Raw genomic sequence first — 20,019 nt, forward strand, 5'->3', positions numbered from 1 at the left:
CCCTCAGTCTCCAGGATGTTGTGTGGTGATCTCTTGCTGCTAATTCGTGGTCTCTTGAAGCTAATAAAAGCCTATCCTATGCCTCCCGTCTCCGAGAGTCATTGATGGTGCATCAGCTGGTAACACTGATGAAACTTTCAAAGCATTTGTTTGGTTGTACTTTCTAAGAGGCCCAACAAAAACACAAGTACTTTTGAATGGAAAATAAAATTGGAAAGATTTATTTGGCTGTGAATTTAATGTAACATAGTCAAAATTACTCTCTCTGTACCTTAATTCTTTGGTATTTATGATTATATCTCTGATTTTCATTAGGGACTAAGTTAGTGTGATTTCTTTTGAGATCAACTATGGAGAGGCCAGCGAGAAAAGTAAATTTTCACAAAACTTAACAAAGAGAACCAAAACACACTTTGACACTAATAGTGCCCAACACATTCATTTCTAAATTAAAGTACCAATCCATTCCTTCAAGTCTCGGTAGATAAGGAGACTTCCCTACAACTAGTGAATATCAGACTGTAATGTTCTGGGTTCCTGAGAAATGATGTGGGAAAGGGTCTAAGGCAGGCATTATACACCTGAGAGTTTGGTGACTAGTCAGTTTCATTGAGCGTTTGTATTATTTGTCCGTATACCTTCCTGAACTTTGCCTTTGAATCCTCATTTTGTGAGGACTAATGAAGGAACATCCTGTTCTTCCAAAAATCTGTTATAAGGTTCTCCATGCCCAGTATTTTGTCTTCCAGGGCTGCAATGGAGCACAAGACAGAGGGCTGGAAACCACATATAAAGTCAAATAATGAAGTAATTTACATAAGTCACTGCTCACCAGTTAGGTGAAGCATCACACTAATAATGTTCGGACAGGGAGTGTGAATAAGTTACCTGAATTCAAGGGGCATCTGGGCTCCAGCGATCCTAGGAGTCAGCCTTGAAGCTCTAAGATTGATTGATGGGCAGGTCATGGTGTCTCATGTTTGGTGTGTTACGAATGATGAGCAACTCTGATGGGCAGAAGGGTACAGATTCGCCAATGCCCCCCCCCCCCTTTTGGAGAATCGCAAATCGCTACTATTCCGATGCCGTTATCAAGGGAGATGAGAGAGACACAGGATAACAGCAAAGGCAGTTGTTATTGACAATGCTCATGAAAAATTAATGAGAGGCCCACAGGTTGGAATGTCTCCTATTGACAAAAAGAGAGATTACTGCTATTGTCTTTTGGAGAAGGTTTGTGTACTAGGTACTGTTCTATTCATTGAAACCCCTCAGGGGGCAACCAGAGTGGTCTGGTTGATGGGTTACATCATCTCAACCTGATTGACACCTGAGACCCCGTGAGTGGGGATAAAAGTGAGGTCTGGGGAAACACCCCTCAGACGCACCAGGAGAGACGCTACGAGACCGGTGGGGGCTTGTGTGTGTGTCCACCCTTGCCTGGGTGACGAGTCCACCATGGAAGAACGGTCTAGCTAAAGGACGGAGGGGTCATACGTGAATGGCCACAACAACAACGCATCGACGGATCAAGATCGTAAAGGAAAGTCAGCAAGTCAATAGCTGTTACTGCTCTCTCTCTCTCTCCGACAATTGCAACACAGCGACCAACAACTACCGCAGCCTGCATGAACTGAACTGAACTTTATATTTCCATCGGACAATTCATTATCCCCTAGACAACAATAGAGCTTATTTCTTATTGATTATTATTATACCCGCACTTTTAGGTTTAGTATTGATGACGTATATTATCTGTATATTTGCATTGATGTTATTTTTGTGTATTTTTACTAATAAATACTGTTAAAAATAGTATCACCAGACTCCAACGGATACTCCTATCTTTGCTGGTAAGATACCCAGTTACGGGGTTTGTAACAGGTGATAGTGTCACTGCCAGATGGTTCCGGATGTGTGGTGGCTCCAGGCTTGGAAATCTCACGGCTAGATCTCCCTCGATGTCATGACCCCAGGACACTGATTTTTCCAAAGCAGGGTTTAGTGTTCCAAGGCTTGAAATGGGTGCCAGAGGAATATTTTGCTCAGAGGTCTATTCCACTTGCCTCAGTAACCGTGGCTCCAACATTCCTCAATAAGATTGACATCACCTACTCAATTGGCGCCCTCATCTGCCACCCCAAACACTTATTGCCTCCACCAGGGTGCAATTACTGCAGTGTATACCATTAACAAAATGTACTGCAGTCGCTCTTCTAGGCTGCCTTGATGTGAAGGTTGGAGACACAAGAGACTGCAGATACTGGAATCTGGAGCAACAAGTAGTGGGTGAGCAGAATCTGTGGAAGGAAAGGCAGGATGCAGCCCAAAACATTGCCAACTCCTTTCCTTCCACCGATGCTGCTTAACCCATTGTGTATCCCCCAGCAGATTATTTGTTGCTCTAGTTGTCAAGGTCACCACTTTCAGTGCCCCTTTCAAATTAAAATCTTTGAACCAAGGGCAAGAGAAGATCTGGATTGAATAGTACTGGTGAATCTCATACTGGGTATCAGTCAGAAGGTTACTGATGATGAAATGTCACGTGGCAACACCATCAGCAATACCTCCGATCACTTTGCTGATGATTGGTCTTGCTCTCTGCGCATAGGACATACAGTACCTGGGTGATTTTGGGTAGAAGACAGTTGGAACTGCACTGGAACAGGTTGAAAGAGCCTCAGCCAGTTCCAGAGGCAGGTCTTCTGCCCTGTGGGAGGGATGTTGCCCGATCCATTGCCTTTGTTGAACTCACTGCTGTCAAATATTTCTTGCCTTCATCTGGAATAAACTGAATGAGATAACTGACTCCTTTGTTGGCTTTTTCTGAAGCCAAGGTGATGCACGTACTCAGTACATTTGGCTGAACGTTGCTACAAATGCTTTGCCATGTCCTTATCGATCATATTGCTGAGAATCTTGAACCCCAGCATCATCCTTCCTGTCGCCACCACTGGTCATGGATTGCTGAGCTTTGGTTATCTTTCTTTATTGCATGCTGTTTTCCTGTTTAGCATGCATATTGTCTTATGTTGCAGCTGGCTGACAAAACCTTGTTCTTGTGTATCTCGTGCTGGTCTCCATATGCCCTTCTGCATTTTTCATTGAACAAGTGACAATTCCCTAGCTTAAAACTACGTGAAATAAGAGCTGAAGTAGGCCATTTAGTGCTTCAAGCCTTGTCCGAAATTCATGAAAATCATGACTGAATATCTACTTTGGAGACATTTTCTTAAATTATCTCCCAATTCTTTGATTCCTTAAATATCCAGAAATCCATTGGCCTCTGTTTTAAAAGACCACAAAACTTCTCTGCGTGAAGAAAATTTTCCTCATCTATCTTTAAATGCCAGCACCTTATTTTGACACTACTTCCAGACAGGGGAAATCCTGATGCAGAATCCTGAGCCAAAAAGTTGACCAAATCTTTGCCTCCATAGATGCTGCCCGACCCACTGAGTTCCTCCAACAGTTTGCTTTTTGCAGTCACTCGAGTCTCCCATAACCATTTTGTCCTTGAACCAAACATACTCACTAGAGTTCGACAACACTTCGACCATTTTCTCTAAAGTGGACTTGCTTTTCATTGCACCTGTGGATACTGGTACTTGTGTACATGACTAAGCCAATTCCAATCCAGAAATCAGTCCAGTAAAGATTCACTGCACTTCCTCAATGGCAAATAGATCTTTTTTTGTAAAGGTAAGGATGACATCCACTCTGTTTATTTGACTCCTATCAGTGAGGAGTCTACCCGACATCCACCCAGGACCCACTTGGACTGAAAAACAAGTTACTTCCCTCAAGCCGCCAGGCCGATCAACAGCTTCACTCATTAACCTACCCCACCAACACCACATGCACATCACCTAGCATCACTTTTTCTACATAACAGTTACATAACAATTTTCTGCTTTGTGTTCCAAAGTGGATAACCATACATCTGCCATACTCTTGCCTACTCGCTCAGCGTGTCCTTATTTCCTTGAGGCCACTCCAGAAACTCTTCCTTCCTCACAGCCTGGTTTTATACGACTGATACACTTGATAATATGAGACATCAGGCAAATAGTTGAAATAGATTGTGAATGGCATCAAAGCCTGTTGAACTCGGAGGAGGGAGACCTTTCTGTACCGAGGCAGCCACGAGATGCTGACGTCACCATTTGACGGCATCGCTCGCTGTGACGTCACAACCACCGCTAGTGGTGACATCAACTCTTGGTCGAGCGGCTCAGATCAGAGGACTTAAAAACACGTTCAACAACGGTGTGAGTGAGAGAAAAAGGGCGGGGCGGGGCGGAGCTGAGCGAGTGACGAGTTATTGCAAGTGACGACACAGATGTGCGAATGACAGACCGGCTATGATGGGCGTGGAGCGGAGCGAATGGTGAGAACGGAGAGGGGCGGGGCGGAGGAATGAGTGACGGGCTGTAGACTATGGAGGCGGGGTGGAGGAATGAGTGACAGGCTGTAGACTATGGAGGCGGGGCGAAGGAATGAGTGATGGGCTGTTATGGGGGCGGGGTGGAGGAATGAGTGAGGCTGTAGACTATGGAGGCGGGGCGAAGGAATGAGTGACGGGCAGTTATGGGGGCGGGGTGGAGGAATGAGTGACAGGCTGCAGACTATGGAGGCGGGGCGAAGGAATGAGTGACGGGCCGTTGAGTATAGGGGAAGGGCGGAGGATTGAGTGACGGGCCGTTGAGTATAGGGGAAGGGCGGAGGATTGAGTGACGGGCCGTTGAGTACAGGGGAAGGGCGAAGGATTGAGTGACGGGCCGTTGAGTATAGGGGAAGGGCGGAGGATTGAGTGACGATCAACAGCTTCACTCATTAACCTACCCCACCAACACCACATGCACATCACCTAGCATCACTTTTTCTACATAACAGTTACATAACAATTTTCTGCTTTGTGTTCCAAAGTGGATAACCATACATCTGCCATACTCTTGCCTACTCGCTCAGCGTGTCCTTATTTCCTTGAGGCCACTCCAGAAACTCTTCCTTCCTCACAGCCTGGTTTTATACGACTGATACACTTGATAATATGAGACATCAGGCAAATAGTTGAAATAGATTGTGAATGGCATCAAAGCCTGTTGAACTCGGAGGAGGGAGACCTTTCTGTACCGAGGCAGCCACGAGATGCTGACGTCACCATTTGACGGCATCGCTCGCTGTGACGTCACAACCACCGCTAGTGGTGACATCAACTCTTGGTCGAGCGGCTCAGATCAGAGGACTTAAAAACACGTTCAACAACGGTGTGAGTGAGAGAAAAAGGGCGGGGCGGGGCGGAGCTGAGCGAGTGACGAGTTATTGCAAGTGACGACACAGATGTGCGAATGACAGACCGGCTATGATGGGCGTGGAGCGGAGCGAATGGTGAGAACGGAGAGGGGCGGGGCGGAGGAATGAGTGACGGGCTGTAGACTATGGAGGCGGGGTGGAGGAATGAGTGACAGGCTGTAGACTATGGAGGCGGGGCGAAGGAATGAGTGATGGGCTGTTATGGGGGCGGGGTGGAGGAATGAGTGAGGCTGTAGACTATGGAGGCGGGGCGAAGGAATGAGTGACGGGCAGTTATGGGGGCGGGGTGGAGGAATGAGTGACAGGCTGCAGACTATGGAGGCGGGGCGAAGGAATGAGTGACGGGCCGTTGAGTATAGGGGAAGGGTGGAGGATTGAGTGACGGGCCGTTGAGTACAGGGGAAGGGCGAAGGATTGAGTGACGGGCCGTTGAGTATAGGGGAAGGGCGGAGGATTGAGTGACGGGCCGTTGAGTACAGGGGAAGGGCAGAGGATTGAGTGACGGGCCGGGCCGTTGAGTATAGGGGAAGGGCGGAGGATTGAGTGACGGGCCGTTGAGTATAGGGGAAGGGCGGAGGATTGAGTGACGGGCCGTTGAGTATAGGGGAAGGGCGGAGGATTGAGTGACGGGCCGTTGAGTATAGGGGAAGGGCGGAGGATTGAGTGACGGGCCGTTGAGTATAGGGGAAGGGCGGAGGATTGAGTGACGGGCCGTTGAGTATAGGGGAAGGGCGGAGGATTGAGTGACGGGCCGTTGAGAACAGGGGAAGGGCGGAGGATTGAGTGACGGGCCGTTGAGTATAGGGGAAGGGCGGAGGATTGAGTGACGGGCCGTTGAGAACAGGGGAAGGGCGGAGGATTGAGTGACGGGCCGTTGAGTATAGGGGAAGGGCGGAGGATTGAGTGACGGGCCGTTGAGTATAGGGGAAGGGCGGAGGATTGAGTGACGGGCCGTTGAGAACAGGGGAAGGGCAGAGGATTGAGTGACGGGCCGGGCCGTTGAGTATTGGGCTGAGCAGAAAGGATGATTGAGACTGTGATGGTGTTGGGGGAGTAACCACGATATTCGACGAGCAATTGGCTAATCTGAAAGGACGAATGGCAGCATTCAACAACTGCGGGATTACAATCTGTTACGTATTCTTCCCACAGATTAACATCTAATTTACCCTAACCCAACAATTTCGTACTAATCGAGGGCCGAAACCGGATTACCTGGGAAACCTGACCCCACCTCGTAGCACTAATCACCCGAAAATAGCTGAAGAATTAGTCAAGTGGAGCGGGTCACCTGATTTCCTGAGCTCCCGTGTATCATGACGAAAAGGATGAAGACGGAGTACATGAAGAAATTTAAAGGACCAAAATGGGACAACTACGGCAGCTGCTATTCTGATCTGGTGCAGTATCGTAACATGCGAAGGATACTGGAGCAAGCGCATATTCCTTGGGTTTGGACCGGCTGGGACACCAGTTCCAACTCCAGCAGCGGCGCGTCCACCCCAAGGGTACAAGAACAACCTTGGGGTACAACATGTCTCGCAGACAGCTTGCTGGCTGCGCCCCAAGAACCCGGGGGACCTCCGCCTGCCGAGCGTTCCCGGACCGAGCCTCCGCCTGCCGAGCGTTCCCGGACCGAGCCTCCGCCTGCCGAGCGTTCCCGGACCGTAGAATGTTATCCTCTGGGTAAATTTTAAAAGCAATACTGGACGCTTAGATAGATACTCGGCGACGATTTGCTTTCCGTTAACCTTCCCTCCCCCCATCCCAAAGTAATATTTTTCTTCATCCAGCAATGTACAGTGTATTTACCCATTTGTTCGCGGTGAAGCACTGTCGTTTCAGATTGTAACTTCTGCCGACCTCTCCTCTCTAAACATCACCGTTCAAATTTAGTTATTGTCCAAAATGCACGCTGTCGGTACGCTTGTTGACTTACATTGTGCTGTGCTGTTTCTCAGTCACCTAATAATGAAAACGGGCCGAAATATCCATTATATCCTTCAGGTCTGCCCGGACACTCAATCCTATTATTCCTGATGATCCACCACAAGTCCCTTGGACTCTGCCGCCATTAGTTTGTCAACTCTTCAGTTAAAGAGTTTCTGCATATCCTGAATCCCTTGCTCTGAACCCCATGCTGTGACGCACCCAAGGTATGCAGCTTCCTTGCATCCTGGCACTCTGTCAGAATTTTGTGAATTCCAAATACAACTCTTCTCTTTCTTAACTCTGAATGAAAACCTATTAATGAGCACAAACCTAACGTGTGCTCATGTGGAGATCATCCCAGTGAATCTTTGGTGTGCCCCCTCTCTGATAAGTATATATTTTGTGTGTCAGGTAACCCAACTGTGTACACTACTCCAGATGTCATCTCATCAGGGTCCTGCATAATGTATTTAGTGACACATCTTGCTCCTGTACTCGAGTGCTCCTGATGTTGTTTGACCTGGGCTTAATATTGAATTCTTTAAAAATGTTCCTTTTCTCCTTTTTTAATGCATGTAGTCTGGTTTGCTTAACATGTAACAGTATGTCAGCACAACATCAGTCATAAGTTCTAGAACACTCACCAAAGAGATGAAGGTCCCTCAGATGAAATTTTTCTCTCTCTGTAGAAGCCGACTCATTTTAGTTTTAACACACTTTTCCATTTTTGGGTTTTTATTTATCTTGCACAAATCAAACCAGCGTGGCAAGTCCCATCATTAACAACTATTTACAAAGGACTGGTAGCCTTATGTGCTGATAATTATCACCGTTAATTCATTGTTGTCTCATCCTATTGCAGACATTCCCTTTGTTTACATCCCTTACCCACTTTGCCGCCTACTGAAATCCTTGCATTGTTCTGGTGATCACAGATCTGAAATTGAATTGACTTTATTACTTGCATCCTTCATATACGTTAGTAAAAAATCTTGCATTTCTGTCTAAATGTGCAATTTATAGTAGTATGTACAACAGGATAGTCAATATAACATAGAAATACAGTTGTGTCAGCGTAAGTTGAGCAGTCTGATGGCCTGGTGGAAGAAGCTGTCCTAGACCCTGTTGGTCCTGGCAGGAATTATTGAGATTTTCCAACATTTTCTGTTTTTGATCCAGATTTTCAGTATCTGCATTTTTTTTAAAAAAAGAAATCATTTTGCTGTTGTAGAACAGATGCACTCAGAGCATTACTGGATAAATTACAAGTACTGTACCCACATTCCCAGTGAACTAAACCTGGAATATTTTGTAATATAACTTCTAATGAATTACATGAAAAGCTTAAGCTTTATAAAAGGTTAAATCTGTGCAATTGTGTTTGGGGGAAAAATGGTAACCACAAGGCAGAGATTTAAGACGAGTGGAAAATTATTTGGAAAATATTGTCAGTAAATCAGTAAATATAGTGTATTTGAATTTTCTGTAGAGTTTTTGGTACAGGGTCTTGGGAGGTTGTTAAGTTAAAGGGTACTGTTTTGGAGGAGATACTGGAGTGGATTATGGATTGGATAAAGGGTAGAGAATAAATATCTTGTTTTTGATTGGGAAACTGTAATCAGTGGAGTACTGCATGGATCCCAAGCTGTTCATATTCTGTGTTAAGGATTTGGAAAAGGGAATCAGCTGTGTGAAATACAAGTTGGCTGATGTCCACAAAGCCAGGTGGCATTGTGGGTGTGAGGAGGATGTCGAGAGGATTCAGGAGATTTGAAGAGATTCATCGATTTGGCAAGGATATGACTCATGAAGTGTGTGTGGCAGAGGGGAATGAGGTCAACCATTTTAGTTTAAAAACAAAGATGAATTTTTTTAAGTATGAGAAATGGGAAAGTATTGATATTGATCACTGAAGTTCAACAAACAATTATGATAATGAGGTGGAAGAGGATTTGAGTATGAGGGTGCTTGATTGCATATTTCCTGGTGATGCTACCTAAAGAAAATATTAGTTGAGGGAAGGCAGTGGAATGTCATGAGATTGGTTCTGAGGGTGAGAGGGAAGAGATTTAGCAGACTGAGCCTATACTTGGAAGACTGGGAGCTTTAAAACGTACTTTTCTGGACTTGATGAGCTCAAGACTGGAACCAGGGTCACAATATCAAAGTAAGGGTCAAGCATTCTGGAAGGGTGTAATTTTTTCTGATGTAGTGATTGTTGGAATTCTGTAGCCAAATGGCTTGTGGAGGTTGTCACCGCTGTTGGTTTATTATTGTTGCATGTAGCAAGATGCAGTGAGAAGCTTGACTGTTCAAACAGATCAAATCATTCCATAGTCCATTGAACTACAATAAGGTACAGTAATAACAATTCAGAATAAAGTGTAAAAGCTACGGAGAAAGGGCAGCATGGGTGGGTGATAAAGTGCAAGGTCATAACGAGGTAGATTGTGGAGCCAAGAGCCCATCTTATCTCACAAGAGATTCATTCTACAGTGGGATAGAAGCTGTTCTTGAGCTGGTGGTAGTTGCTTTAATACTTTTGTATCTTCTGCCTGATGGGAGAGGGGAGAAGAGAAATTGTCAGAGATGGGTGGAGTTTTTAATTATTCTGTCTGCTTGATTGTTGCAGTGTGAGGTACAGTCTGTAGAGGGTAGGCTAGTTTCATGATGTTCTGAGTTGTGTCCATGACCTTGCATAATTTCTTATGGTCGAGTGCAGAGCAGTTGCCTTAACAGCCATTATGCATCCAGACTGAATGCTTTCAATAGATTGAAAATTTGGATGGGGATGTGCTAAATTTATTTAGCCTTGTTTCTTTATAGCTCTGAATATTTAAAATGGACATCTTTGACTTTGAAGGGAGTCCAGGAATATGGAATGGGTGCAGCAAAGTTGCACTAAAGTAAAAAATCAGCTGTGAGCTCAATTATTGGTAGAACAGGCACAAGAAGCAGAATCGTTTTTCTGTTTGATTCACTGAGCAATATGATGTGAGCATCATTGTACAGAAAGTCGTTTCAAAATAATGTGTATTTATATAATCTTCAGCTTGTAAAACTGCTCAACCTTAAAGTGCTGACAGTTCTTTTTTTTTTGTTCTTTGCTTTAACCAGAAAAGGAAATGACTGTTGAGGAGAATCAAAAGGATAAAAGTGACCAACAGTCAAAGGGTGGAGTGTGTAATTATCGTCGTGTGAAAGGTGCAAGTCTGGAAAAATCGCACAAAACTTCTCAAGTGGCACCGGCAACTGTGAGGACAAAAGAAATGAAGCCCCCATTTGCAATGTATGGTTGGGCTGAAAAGGAAGTGGAAGTAGGCTGTAAAAAGACATACAACGTTGGTGCTTCTGCTTTGAGAGGACAAGTGAGTATTTGAAAACTCCTGACCTTTTTCCCCCATTTTGTGCCTCTTTTGAGCAATTGTATAAATTTTTGGAGGCATAGAATTTGAAAAGCAGTTAAATTGGCTTCCTCAAATTGTAGAATTTTGTTTATTTTGAACCTGAAGTATTGTTCACATTGGTTACTGTGTTTATGGAATCTTATTCAAAAATATACATTTTCTGGTGATGCATTAATAGGATTATCATTCAGGAAAAATTACATGGTCAGGAGCTCTTTATCTTACTGTCTTCATGAATTCCAATTCTTTAAGTGATAATCTGCATCTTTTTATACAGCTGAATTTTACATGTTCCATAACTTTGATAATGATCTGTATGATGAAATGCTCAGAGGTTTAAAAAAAGTAGAAATGATTGTTTTAAGGGGAAATTTTAAATGGCTGTGAGTGGGGTAGTGATTTTTAAATTTGACAATGTTGGAATTGAGTTTTGAAAATATTTTGGTACTTGATAGTACTTGGGGGGAAAAAGTTAGAGATGAGGAAGGTTAGCCTGCGGATTGACTTGAAAACAGGAATGAGAATTTTAAAATTGAGCCATGCTTAAGCACAAGCTAAGTCAGTGAACACAGAGATATTGGGTGAGTGCGAATCTGAATTGTGTATAATGGAGATTAAAAAAAAAAGACAGTAGGCCAACTTTCTTCTTCATTTATTCATTCAAAGAAAGTGCATGTTCCTGGTAAACACAGCAATTTTTGACCGTCAATTGTTCTGAGACAAACAACAATATTGACCGGTCTGAAGTATTCTATAACCAATCAGAGAGATCTCCTAGACTGAAGCTGATTAGTGAGCCAGAAGATTTTAATTCCCTCTCCTTACAGTCCTATGATTTCACTAACTTCACAGTGATTTACTCAAATATATTTAATGATTATGAATTCCTAGTCTGTAGTATTGGAGTGTCTCTGGTGGGTTTGGGTCCTGAGAACTGTAAGCAAACTGAATTTTCTGAAGTTGGGAAAGAACAATCCCCCCCCCCCCACCCCCGAATAGTCATGTTAAATGTTTAGCTTTCACAGCCGATGGGGACTTGTTTGTGAAGTGTGTACTGGAAGAAGGTCAATGTATGTGTTGTTGTTACCTGCTAATAAGTGGGGGGAAGAAAACTCATTGTAGTTTAATAAAAGGAAGTATGCACTGATGTTAGTTTGCAATTTGTAACATTTGATATTGTCTTTGAGAATGTGGAGAAGCTATTGGATTTGTCCACGGGTGATTTCTGTGTTGTTTTATTGTGAAAAGGTCCGAGATTTGTGCACAAATTCTCAAAGGGTGTTCTTGGATAAAGTCAGATTTTCATAAATTAGGCCTTCTGTAACTCGGGGATCCTCTTCTGGCATTCAAACTGTCTGTAGATCAATATCCCAAGTGTCTGGATACTTATCCAGTAACTTACTGCACTTGATAACTCAATTGAAATATTAAGCCTACAATTCAAAAGGATGGATTGAAGATTCAGCTATAATTTGAAGCAAGTTAAGAAATGGATAGTGATTCTTGTTTTAAGATTGTGAAAGGGCTTGCTGGGATGTGTGTGGAGATCAGATTTTATCTTTCAGAATGTTTTTTAAAAATCAATTATGTGTAGTCTAAATGAAGAATAAACAACCTTTCCATGGAACTATTTTCTTTCAGATTTATGAATCTGCAGTCCGGGCACAGGATAGACGTCAAGTGCAGAGAGCGATGCGTGTGTCTCGGACACGACACTGGGGCACAGAACCACGCAGCAACCGTGCAGCCGACCACTGGTGTAAGACTTTACAAAGTCACAAGCCAGCTTCTCAGCACTCACGTATTCAGGCTTTGAAACCTACCGGAGTGGACAATCCCTGGCTCTCTGAATACATGAGATGTTTTTCAACAAGGTCCTTCTAAATCTCAGCAGCATCCTGGGGAAATTATTGAGTTTATTTATTAGAGCCCATGTTGATCTTTCTCACTGTTTCAGCACAGGATCTGATTTGTCTGTATTACTGAAGTCAATTAATGTGTAAAAACTCAGTGAACAGAGTATATTTGTGATATTTTACTTCGTTTCAGGTTCATCCTTAGTGACATTGTTGGTTTTCTGTCTTCAACTGGCACATTGACAAAAGGACTTGATGTTTATTTTAGGAAAAGCATTCTTTGTGGTGTATGAAAATAGAATCCACTACTGTTGTAACCTTTTCAAACATCAAGACCTGTTAGCACAGTATAATTGGAGTTGAATTTCAGAGAGCCCAACAGTACTTTGCACAGTTTTGTCTTCATTTATATTGATATCTTTTTTTATCAGAGTTGACACTATCAAATCATACTGCACCTGTGAATGTTTAAATTACCTTTCTTCCCTAACGAGGTTCACTTTTATAATGTTTGCACCAGTACATTTTTGGGTGTTTGTCTTTTGTAATATTTTGTAGATTATCCAGTCATTGCCAAATCAGTTTGTGGAATTGCCTTGTGTACACAATAGTAATCCAATTTCCAACAGTGACTACACTCTGAAAGTATCAAGTATTCATGGATGGCTTCAAATTCCAGATGGCTTCAAGTTCTCAAAGGCACGGCTTAAATAAGAAAACTGTGCCTAAAATGGCCCCATAAGTTTAAACTTTTTGTCAATGTATGTTGAGTGCAATAGAAAAATGAACATTTTTCCTGTGTCAGCTTGTATTCTTAATGTTGGGCGATTAGCCATGTACAAAATAAGTTGCAGGGAAATGAGATGGGTAATTGCTTGGAAGTTTTGAGTGTGATGTGGAAGTGGTCTTTAGGGGGAAAGGTGACATTTGGTTTTCAGTTCACCTATTAAGCTCAACACTGTCCTCAGCAAGAAGTTTGATCATGTTTGGGTTGCACCTGAGTTCTTAACTTAAAGAAGTCATCAGAAAACGAGGCTGCTAATGCTATGGGGGGAAAAAAAGCCTTGTCGGTAACAAAGATTCTGGGTTAAGGAAATAAATGCACAGACAAAGGAGGCTGAACAACTTAATAACAGTGCACTTGCAATTGTCAGTTCCAGAATTTGAAGCATTTGGGTGAATGTTAGAGATTATAATCAAGAACTAGATCATTGGAAGGTGGGAAGAGAGAAGTTGTTTTCATGGTTAACAAGAATGGAAGCTGTGAGTTCTGATATCTTCAAGGAAAACCTAGTTATGGTAAAGCATCAACTGCAATAAAGGCTGAAATGAAACTGTAAATCAGGGTACCTGCTGCAATAAAAGTGAAAATCAAGCAATAGATTATAGGAGATAGCAGGTGTAATGGTTCAGGAAAAGCCAAATATATTGCTGATACTGTTTTTGGTATCAGGGAATGTGAAATTACAAATAAAAGTATCTAATCATTGAGATTACCAAGTATTGAAGAGTAACTGAGAACTTTAAAGTACATATGGTGTATTTTAGAATTTCTTGGAAAGGGTAAAATTAAATGGATTGAATGGTTTTTTCTTATTTGTGACAAGGAAAGGGCTTTTTCTGACTCTAATATTAAATGTTCTGTAAATTGTTGAATAGGCAGCAAGGCTTTTGTTCTGTGAATTAATGTACACTGACTTAACAATACGTGTGCAGATGTTGCAGGAAGTCTGTAAAATAATCATCTTCCATGGGTCTTTGAACAGGTTGGAAGTTATTTGCTAACTTGGGGAAGAAATCAGCGCATCATAGTCAGGAAATTACTATAAAATACTGGGATTTCACTTTATAAATTAGTTAATAAATCAGAAGTTTAGAAGAATGGTGTCTGAGCAATCAACATTTCAAACTTAAGTACAGTAATTCTTGCTTTTATGGCCATTCATTCCCTTTGTGTTCCACCATTAAATAAGATCCTGGCTCACCTTCTGCCAGGTCATTTTGGCCCTGTGTGATTTCTATACAACTGGATAAATCCATGGCTGATCTACTTCAACACAGTTTTCCTTCTGTAATCTCATTTGCCATCAATTGGTTTTGAATATATTCAATAGTTATGCAGCATGGAAATAAGTCCTTTGGCCCAACTTGTCTAAGCTGCCCAAAATGTCCATCTGATCTTGGACGATTTGTTCATGTTTGGTTCATATCCTTAATGTTTCCTATTCACATTTGTCTTCTAAATGTTGTAACAGTGCCTATCTTTCATTTCATGTGCTTAGACCCTCTGTGTATAAACGTACTCCTTGTGTCCTTTTAAACCTTTCTCCTCTCTCCTCAAACCTATGTCCTCTAGTTTTAGAATTTTCCTACCCTTACCTGTGCCCCTCATAATTTTGTTTCCTTCTCTCTCATTAGAAGCCCTCCCTCACCAGAAACTCAGCAGCCTTGTCCCTCCTTACAATTCAAGCTTTTCAGTCTTGGTAATAACTTTGAGAATCTTTCCTGCACACTTTCTGGCTGAATATTGTCTTTGCTTTAACTAGGTGACCAGACCCGATAAACATGTCTACTTCATTTTTACTTTAGTGAGGTGTGCACATATGATGTGACATGATATATGTCATTCATATACTTCTACATAATGTATTGTGTAAATAACAGTGCTTAATCAAACAATATGTTTACAATAATACTCATACTACTGATTTATTAAATACACTGCACTCCTCCCTGTTTTTATAAACTCCAACTCAATATAGAATGCATCTCAACTATATACACATAATATATTATACAACTACTATATAGACATTCACAGCATAGCAAATATTAAGTTGTTCAAGTCTCACCTAAAGATTTAATCACTGGAGGATTTCTTACTCTTGTGGGATAATGTCCTTTCAGACAAGGTAGGGGTCACTCTGCTTAGCTAGAGAAACGTGTGACTGTGAAACAATCTCGGGTTCGGGGGGGCTCCTGTGGTGGTTGTAGGAGTTGACTCTGGGACTGCGGGAAGAGGTTGACAGCGCTAAATGCTTTTTTCAACAATTGACTCTATTTTGATATTATCTGGAGACGCAGTCTTCACTGTGTAGGAGAGTGGTCCAGTTTTGTCCTTAAACTTTCCGACTACCCACTTTTGATCAGCCCTGTAGTCCCTGCTTGTTAGGGAGTGAAACATCAAACCTCCTTGTTTGAGGAGCCCTCAATTTGTCTCAGCTGTTCGTCCTGCATCCTCCTCCTGAGACTGGGTTTGAGGGGATCCAAGTGGGATGCAAGGGATGATCCGGGATCGGCAAAGCTGGTGAGTTCTTGGTTGTGGAGTGTGCTGCATTGTGATATGCAAAGATGAAATTGGCAAGCTTCTGATTTCGTGTTAGTGTAGTGTTCTCTGCTGACTTTGCTTGATATACATTCCTTAGACTCTGAACAAACCTTTCTGATAAGTCATTTGTAGCTGGATGGTATGGTACAGATGTATTATGTCTTATTCCATTTATTTTCAGGAATGACTGAACCTGTTCTGCAGCAAACAGCAGTTATTGTCACTTACTAAGTATTCTAGAACCCTGGTCCTTGAAGAAGCTTCTCATTACATCAACAGTGTGTGAGGCTGTTGGGGACACTTCTGGTCACTTTGTAGCTGCATCCACTACTACCGAGAAATTTGTGCCCGTGAACAGTCCCACATGAATCCCCTGTCAGGGCAATGCAGGCCATTGCTGGGGATGGAGAGGGGGTGCTCTTGACATCTTCTCGATGTGTTGGCATCCTGTACCGTGCATGGCAAGCTGCTTGATCTGTTGATCTAATCCAGGTCACTAGACAAAACTTTGAGCCAACACTTCATTTAACCACCCCTAGATGACTGGCACCTAGCTCCTCCATCCCCCATCAAGGGTAAGCTCATCCCAACGTTGGTAAAAGTGGGGGAACTGGAATTTCTGCACATTTCAGCCATTTTGAGTAGCCATGTAGACCTGAGAAAGCATGGGGTGTTCTGCTTTCCCTTTGGATCATCTCTGCCATAATAGGGAGACTTCCAATTTGCATCAGGGAGAATATGACAAGAGGGGTGTCCTCTTTTATTCCCTTTTCCAAGGGTTAACAGAACAATCCATCAATCTTTCCATGATGAGTTGTCCTCTTGAATTCAATCTTGTAATTGTGTCCTCTGAGAAACAGAGCCCATCTCTGCATTTGTTCTGCTGCTGTTAGTGGAACACCCTACTGTAGATTGAAAATGGACATAGTGGTTGATGATCGGTAATAAGGGTAAACTCTCTCCTATTCAAGCACTGGTTGAAATGTTTTACACCCCAAACTAGACTCGGCCTCTCTGTCGATCTGTGCGTAATTTTTCTCTGTAGCAGTAAGGTAATGTGATACAAGGGCTATGGGGTGTTCACTTCCAACACTCATAATGTGACATGACTTCACCTTTTCCATCAGGTGAAGCATCATAGGCAAGCTTCACTGGATGATGTGGGTCATAATGAGTGAGTACAATGTCTGACATCACCATTTCCTTTGCCTTTTGGAAAGTCACCTCAATGCATTGTCATTTCTTCCAGATCTACAGTACTGAGTTCAAGGGGTGGAGCATCGTGCCATGTTTGGCAGTTTCCTATCATTGTAATTGACAAATTCTAAACAGGATTGCAGCTGTGACACTTCCTGTGGCATTGGGACACTCATCACTGCTTGAATTTTCTCAGCATATTTGTGTAATTCTTTCATGTCAATGGTGTGATCACAGTAAGTCATACTTGGTTTGAAGAATGCACACTTGTCACATTGTGCTCTGACACAATCTTTTAATCTTTTTAACACGTGATATTTTGGAAACATTTCTTGTCATCCTTACCAGTAACAATGATATCATCCCATAATACTGAGTGCCCGGGCAACCTTGCGGCACCAGTTCCATAGTTTTCTACAGAGTACAGGTGCAGATGCTACTCCAAAAAATATAGCATAAAATCCTTTGAGTGTTTATGCTGAGAAACACTTTGGACTCTTCGATTTCCATCTGTAGGTGGGCCTCACTTTGCTGAAGTGTTCCCCTCCAGTAAAGTTTGCAAAGATGTTTTCTGTCCTGGGCAGAGGGTGTTGTTGATGGTGACCTTAAAATCATTGCAGATCCTGACAAGACCCATTTTCTTCACTGCTGGGTCCACTGGCATTGCCTATGGGCTCTGCTCAATGTTGGAAAGAGTTTCTTTAACCTCCATGTGATCTAGCACACTGGCTGTTTTATCACAGATGGTATAAGGAGCCAGACAGGTTTTGTAAAACTTGGGTGTGGCATTTTTACTTAACACTATTTTGCCCTTGATATGTTTGAGTTTTCCAATGCCACCCTTGAACACTGGTGTCATCCAGTACCTTTCATAATTCACTATCGTTGACTCTTTTGCAAGGGTTGTGGCATACAAATGGTGGATGGATTATCAATCAAGTTGTAGTCTCAGCCAATCACAGCTCCACAATGCTGGCCCTCCTGTTTTTTTTTACCACATTCAAGCCCACGGATGTTATCTTTTCTCCAGTATAAGTTCTTAATTGGATATCTGCAGGTTTCAGTATATATTGTGCTGTAGGTTTTCTGTGTTTCAGTACCTTTAAAATGCTGTTCAAACTTACTTTGTGGAATGACTGAAGCAGCTGAGCCAGTGTGCAATTCCATTTAATTGATTTGAAATTCACTTCTAGTGTAAGTCATATTACTTGTCTATTAATTTTCACATTGTAATTTCTACGCAGTCTTGGGTCACTCTTGTAATTATCTGATGTTTCAGCAACAGCTTGCAGATTAGTCCTCTTTTTGAAACTGCAACTTGACGTTTTATCTTTTTTTCTTCTCTGTGGAGTTTTATTTTTGTCTGCCCAGCATGCTGTTTGTATGTGTCCTACTTTGTTGCATTTTCTGCATGGATAGAGCTAAAGATGGTGCCAGAGGATGACTTCTCTCAGCTCATCAGTGAAGCAGTTAAATACCTCCTAATCTAATGTCTCTAGTTTCCTTTTCACGGTGGCCGGGGTCCCGTCAAGATCTTTGATCTACAGAGGTATACAAAAACTACGGTTCTGCCAACGGCGTGCTCCCGTTCTTGGAGCTTGCCGATTGGCTGTGTTTCAGTATGTCCAGGTTTGGCCTGAGTCCGGGCAACTTTGGGGCCTGTCCGGCCCTGTGGACACAAATCCTCACTGGTGATGCGTACTGAAGCATAGCGGGAGCTGGAACATTGAAGACAACAAGACTGGCTGGCGGAGGGCTCTGCACACTGTAATCAACTTGTCACTTCCTGAGTTGGGGAAACTCGAAATAAAAAAGCAAAGCTTCGGACTGACTGTAACATTGGCATTGAGTCTGTTGTCTCCCCTGTCACTGTGGAAGGAGTGACATCTGTCTCTCCCTTGTTAGTGAGAGAAAGAGTGAGCCTATGGGATGTCAAAATGTTGGAGTGAACAGTTAGTTTTTGATGTACTGTTTTTATTGACATTGAGTGGGAGGTGCTTGTTATGACACCACTCAGCTAAATTTTCACTCTGCCTCCTGTATGCTGATGAATTACCACCTTTTTGATACAGCCCACAACAGTGGTGTCATCAGTAAATGTGTACATGATGTTGGAGCTGCACTTAGCCGCACAGTCATAGGCGTAGAGCTGGGTGTTGAGCACACAGCCCTGTGGTGCACCTGTGTCGCTGGAAGAGATGCTTTTACCAATCCGAATTGACTGGGGTCAACAAGTGAGGAAATCCAGACTCTAATTGTACAAGGAGGTATTGAGGCCAAGGTCTTGGAGCTTATTGATTAGTTTTGAGGGGATGCTGAGCTGTAATCAATAAAGAGCTTCGTGATGTATGCATCTTTGTTTTTCCAGGTTTGTGTGAAGAGCCAATGAGATGGCATCTGCTGTGGACCTGTTGCTCCAGTAGGCAAATTGGAGTAGGTCTGAGTCACCTCTCAGGGACTGGCTTTTCAAAACACTTCATCTCTATGGATGTAAGTGCAATTGGATGAGGCAGATCACCACCACCATGTAAGGCAATGAAATGAATGGTTATATTTTGCGTAACGTCGTGGAAAATAAACTGTATACCAATCTGAATTTTGTGAAGGGAGAATGAGCATGAACTTGGTGTTAACTTTGGAATCTGATATTCATAAGGCACAGGTTAATAAAGAATCAGTGGTAACAGTTTTGATGTAGAGAAAGTTTATGATATGGACACAAGGATTGTTGCTTCAACTGGAAAAGACGGGATAGGTGGTAGAATTTTCAATTGTATTCAAGATTTTTAATGCAATAGGAAGATGTAAGTTAGGGTGGGAACGACATTTTCTAAGGAATATGAGATAGAGAATGGGACTTCACAGTGGAGTGTGTGCAGCCCACTTTTTAATACCGATAATGATATTTCTTAAATGTTGGCTCAGAGGTTTCCAAATCATTTTATGCTGATGACAGTACGGTGAGGAATATTCTGTACATGAT

General features: G+C 42.7%; 1 protein-coding gene across 1 annotated transcript; it reads left to right on the forward strand.

Moving 5' to 3' along the window:
• Nucleotides 1–6,166: 6,166 nt before the first annotated feature.
• LOC140730548 (centriole, cilia and spindle-associated protein-like) lies at nucleotides 6,167–14,393 on the forward strand. Its single transcript, XM_073051161.1, has 3 exons — nucleotides 6,167–7,002; nucleotides 10,366–10,616; nucleotides 12,297–14,393. The coding sequence occupies exons 1-3, from the start codon at nucleotides 6,633–6,635 to the stop codon at nucleotides 12,537–12,539; spliced, it is 864 nt and encodes a 287-aa protein (XP_072907262.1). The 5' UTR covers nucleotides 6,167–6,632; the 3' UTR covers nucleotides 12,540–14,393.
• The last annotated feature ends 5,626 nt before the right edge of the window (nucleotides 14,394–20,019 follow it).

This window comes from Hemitrygon akajei, chromosome 7 (assembly GCF_048418815.1).
Source record: "Hemitrygon akajei chromosome 7, sHemAka1.3, whole genome shotgun sequence".
NCBI classification, from domain to species: domain Eukaryota; kingdom Metazoa; phylum Chordata; class Chondrichthyes; order Myliobatiformes; family Dasyatidae; genus Hemitrygon; species Hemitrygon akajei.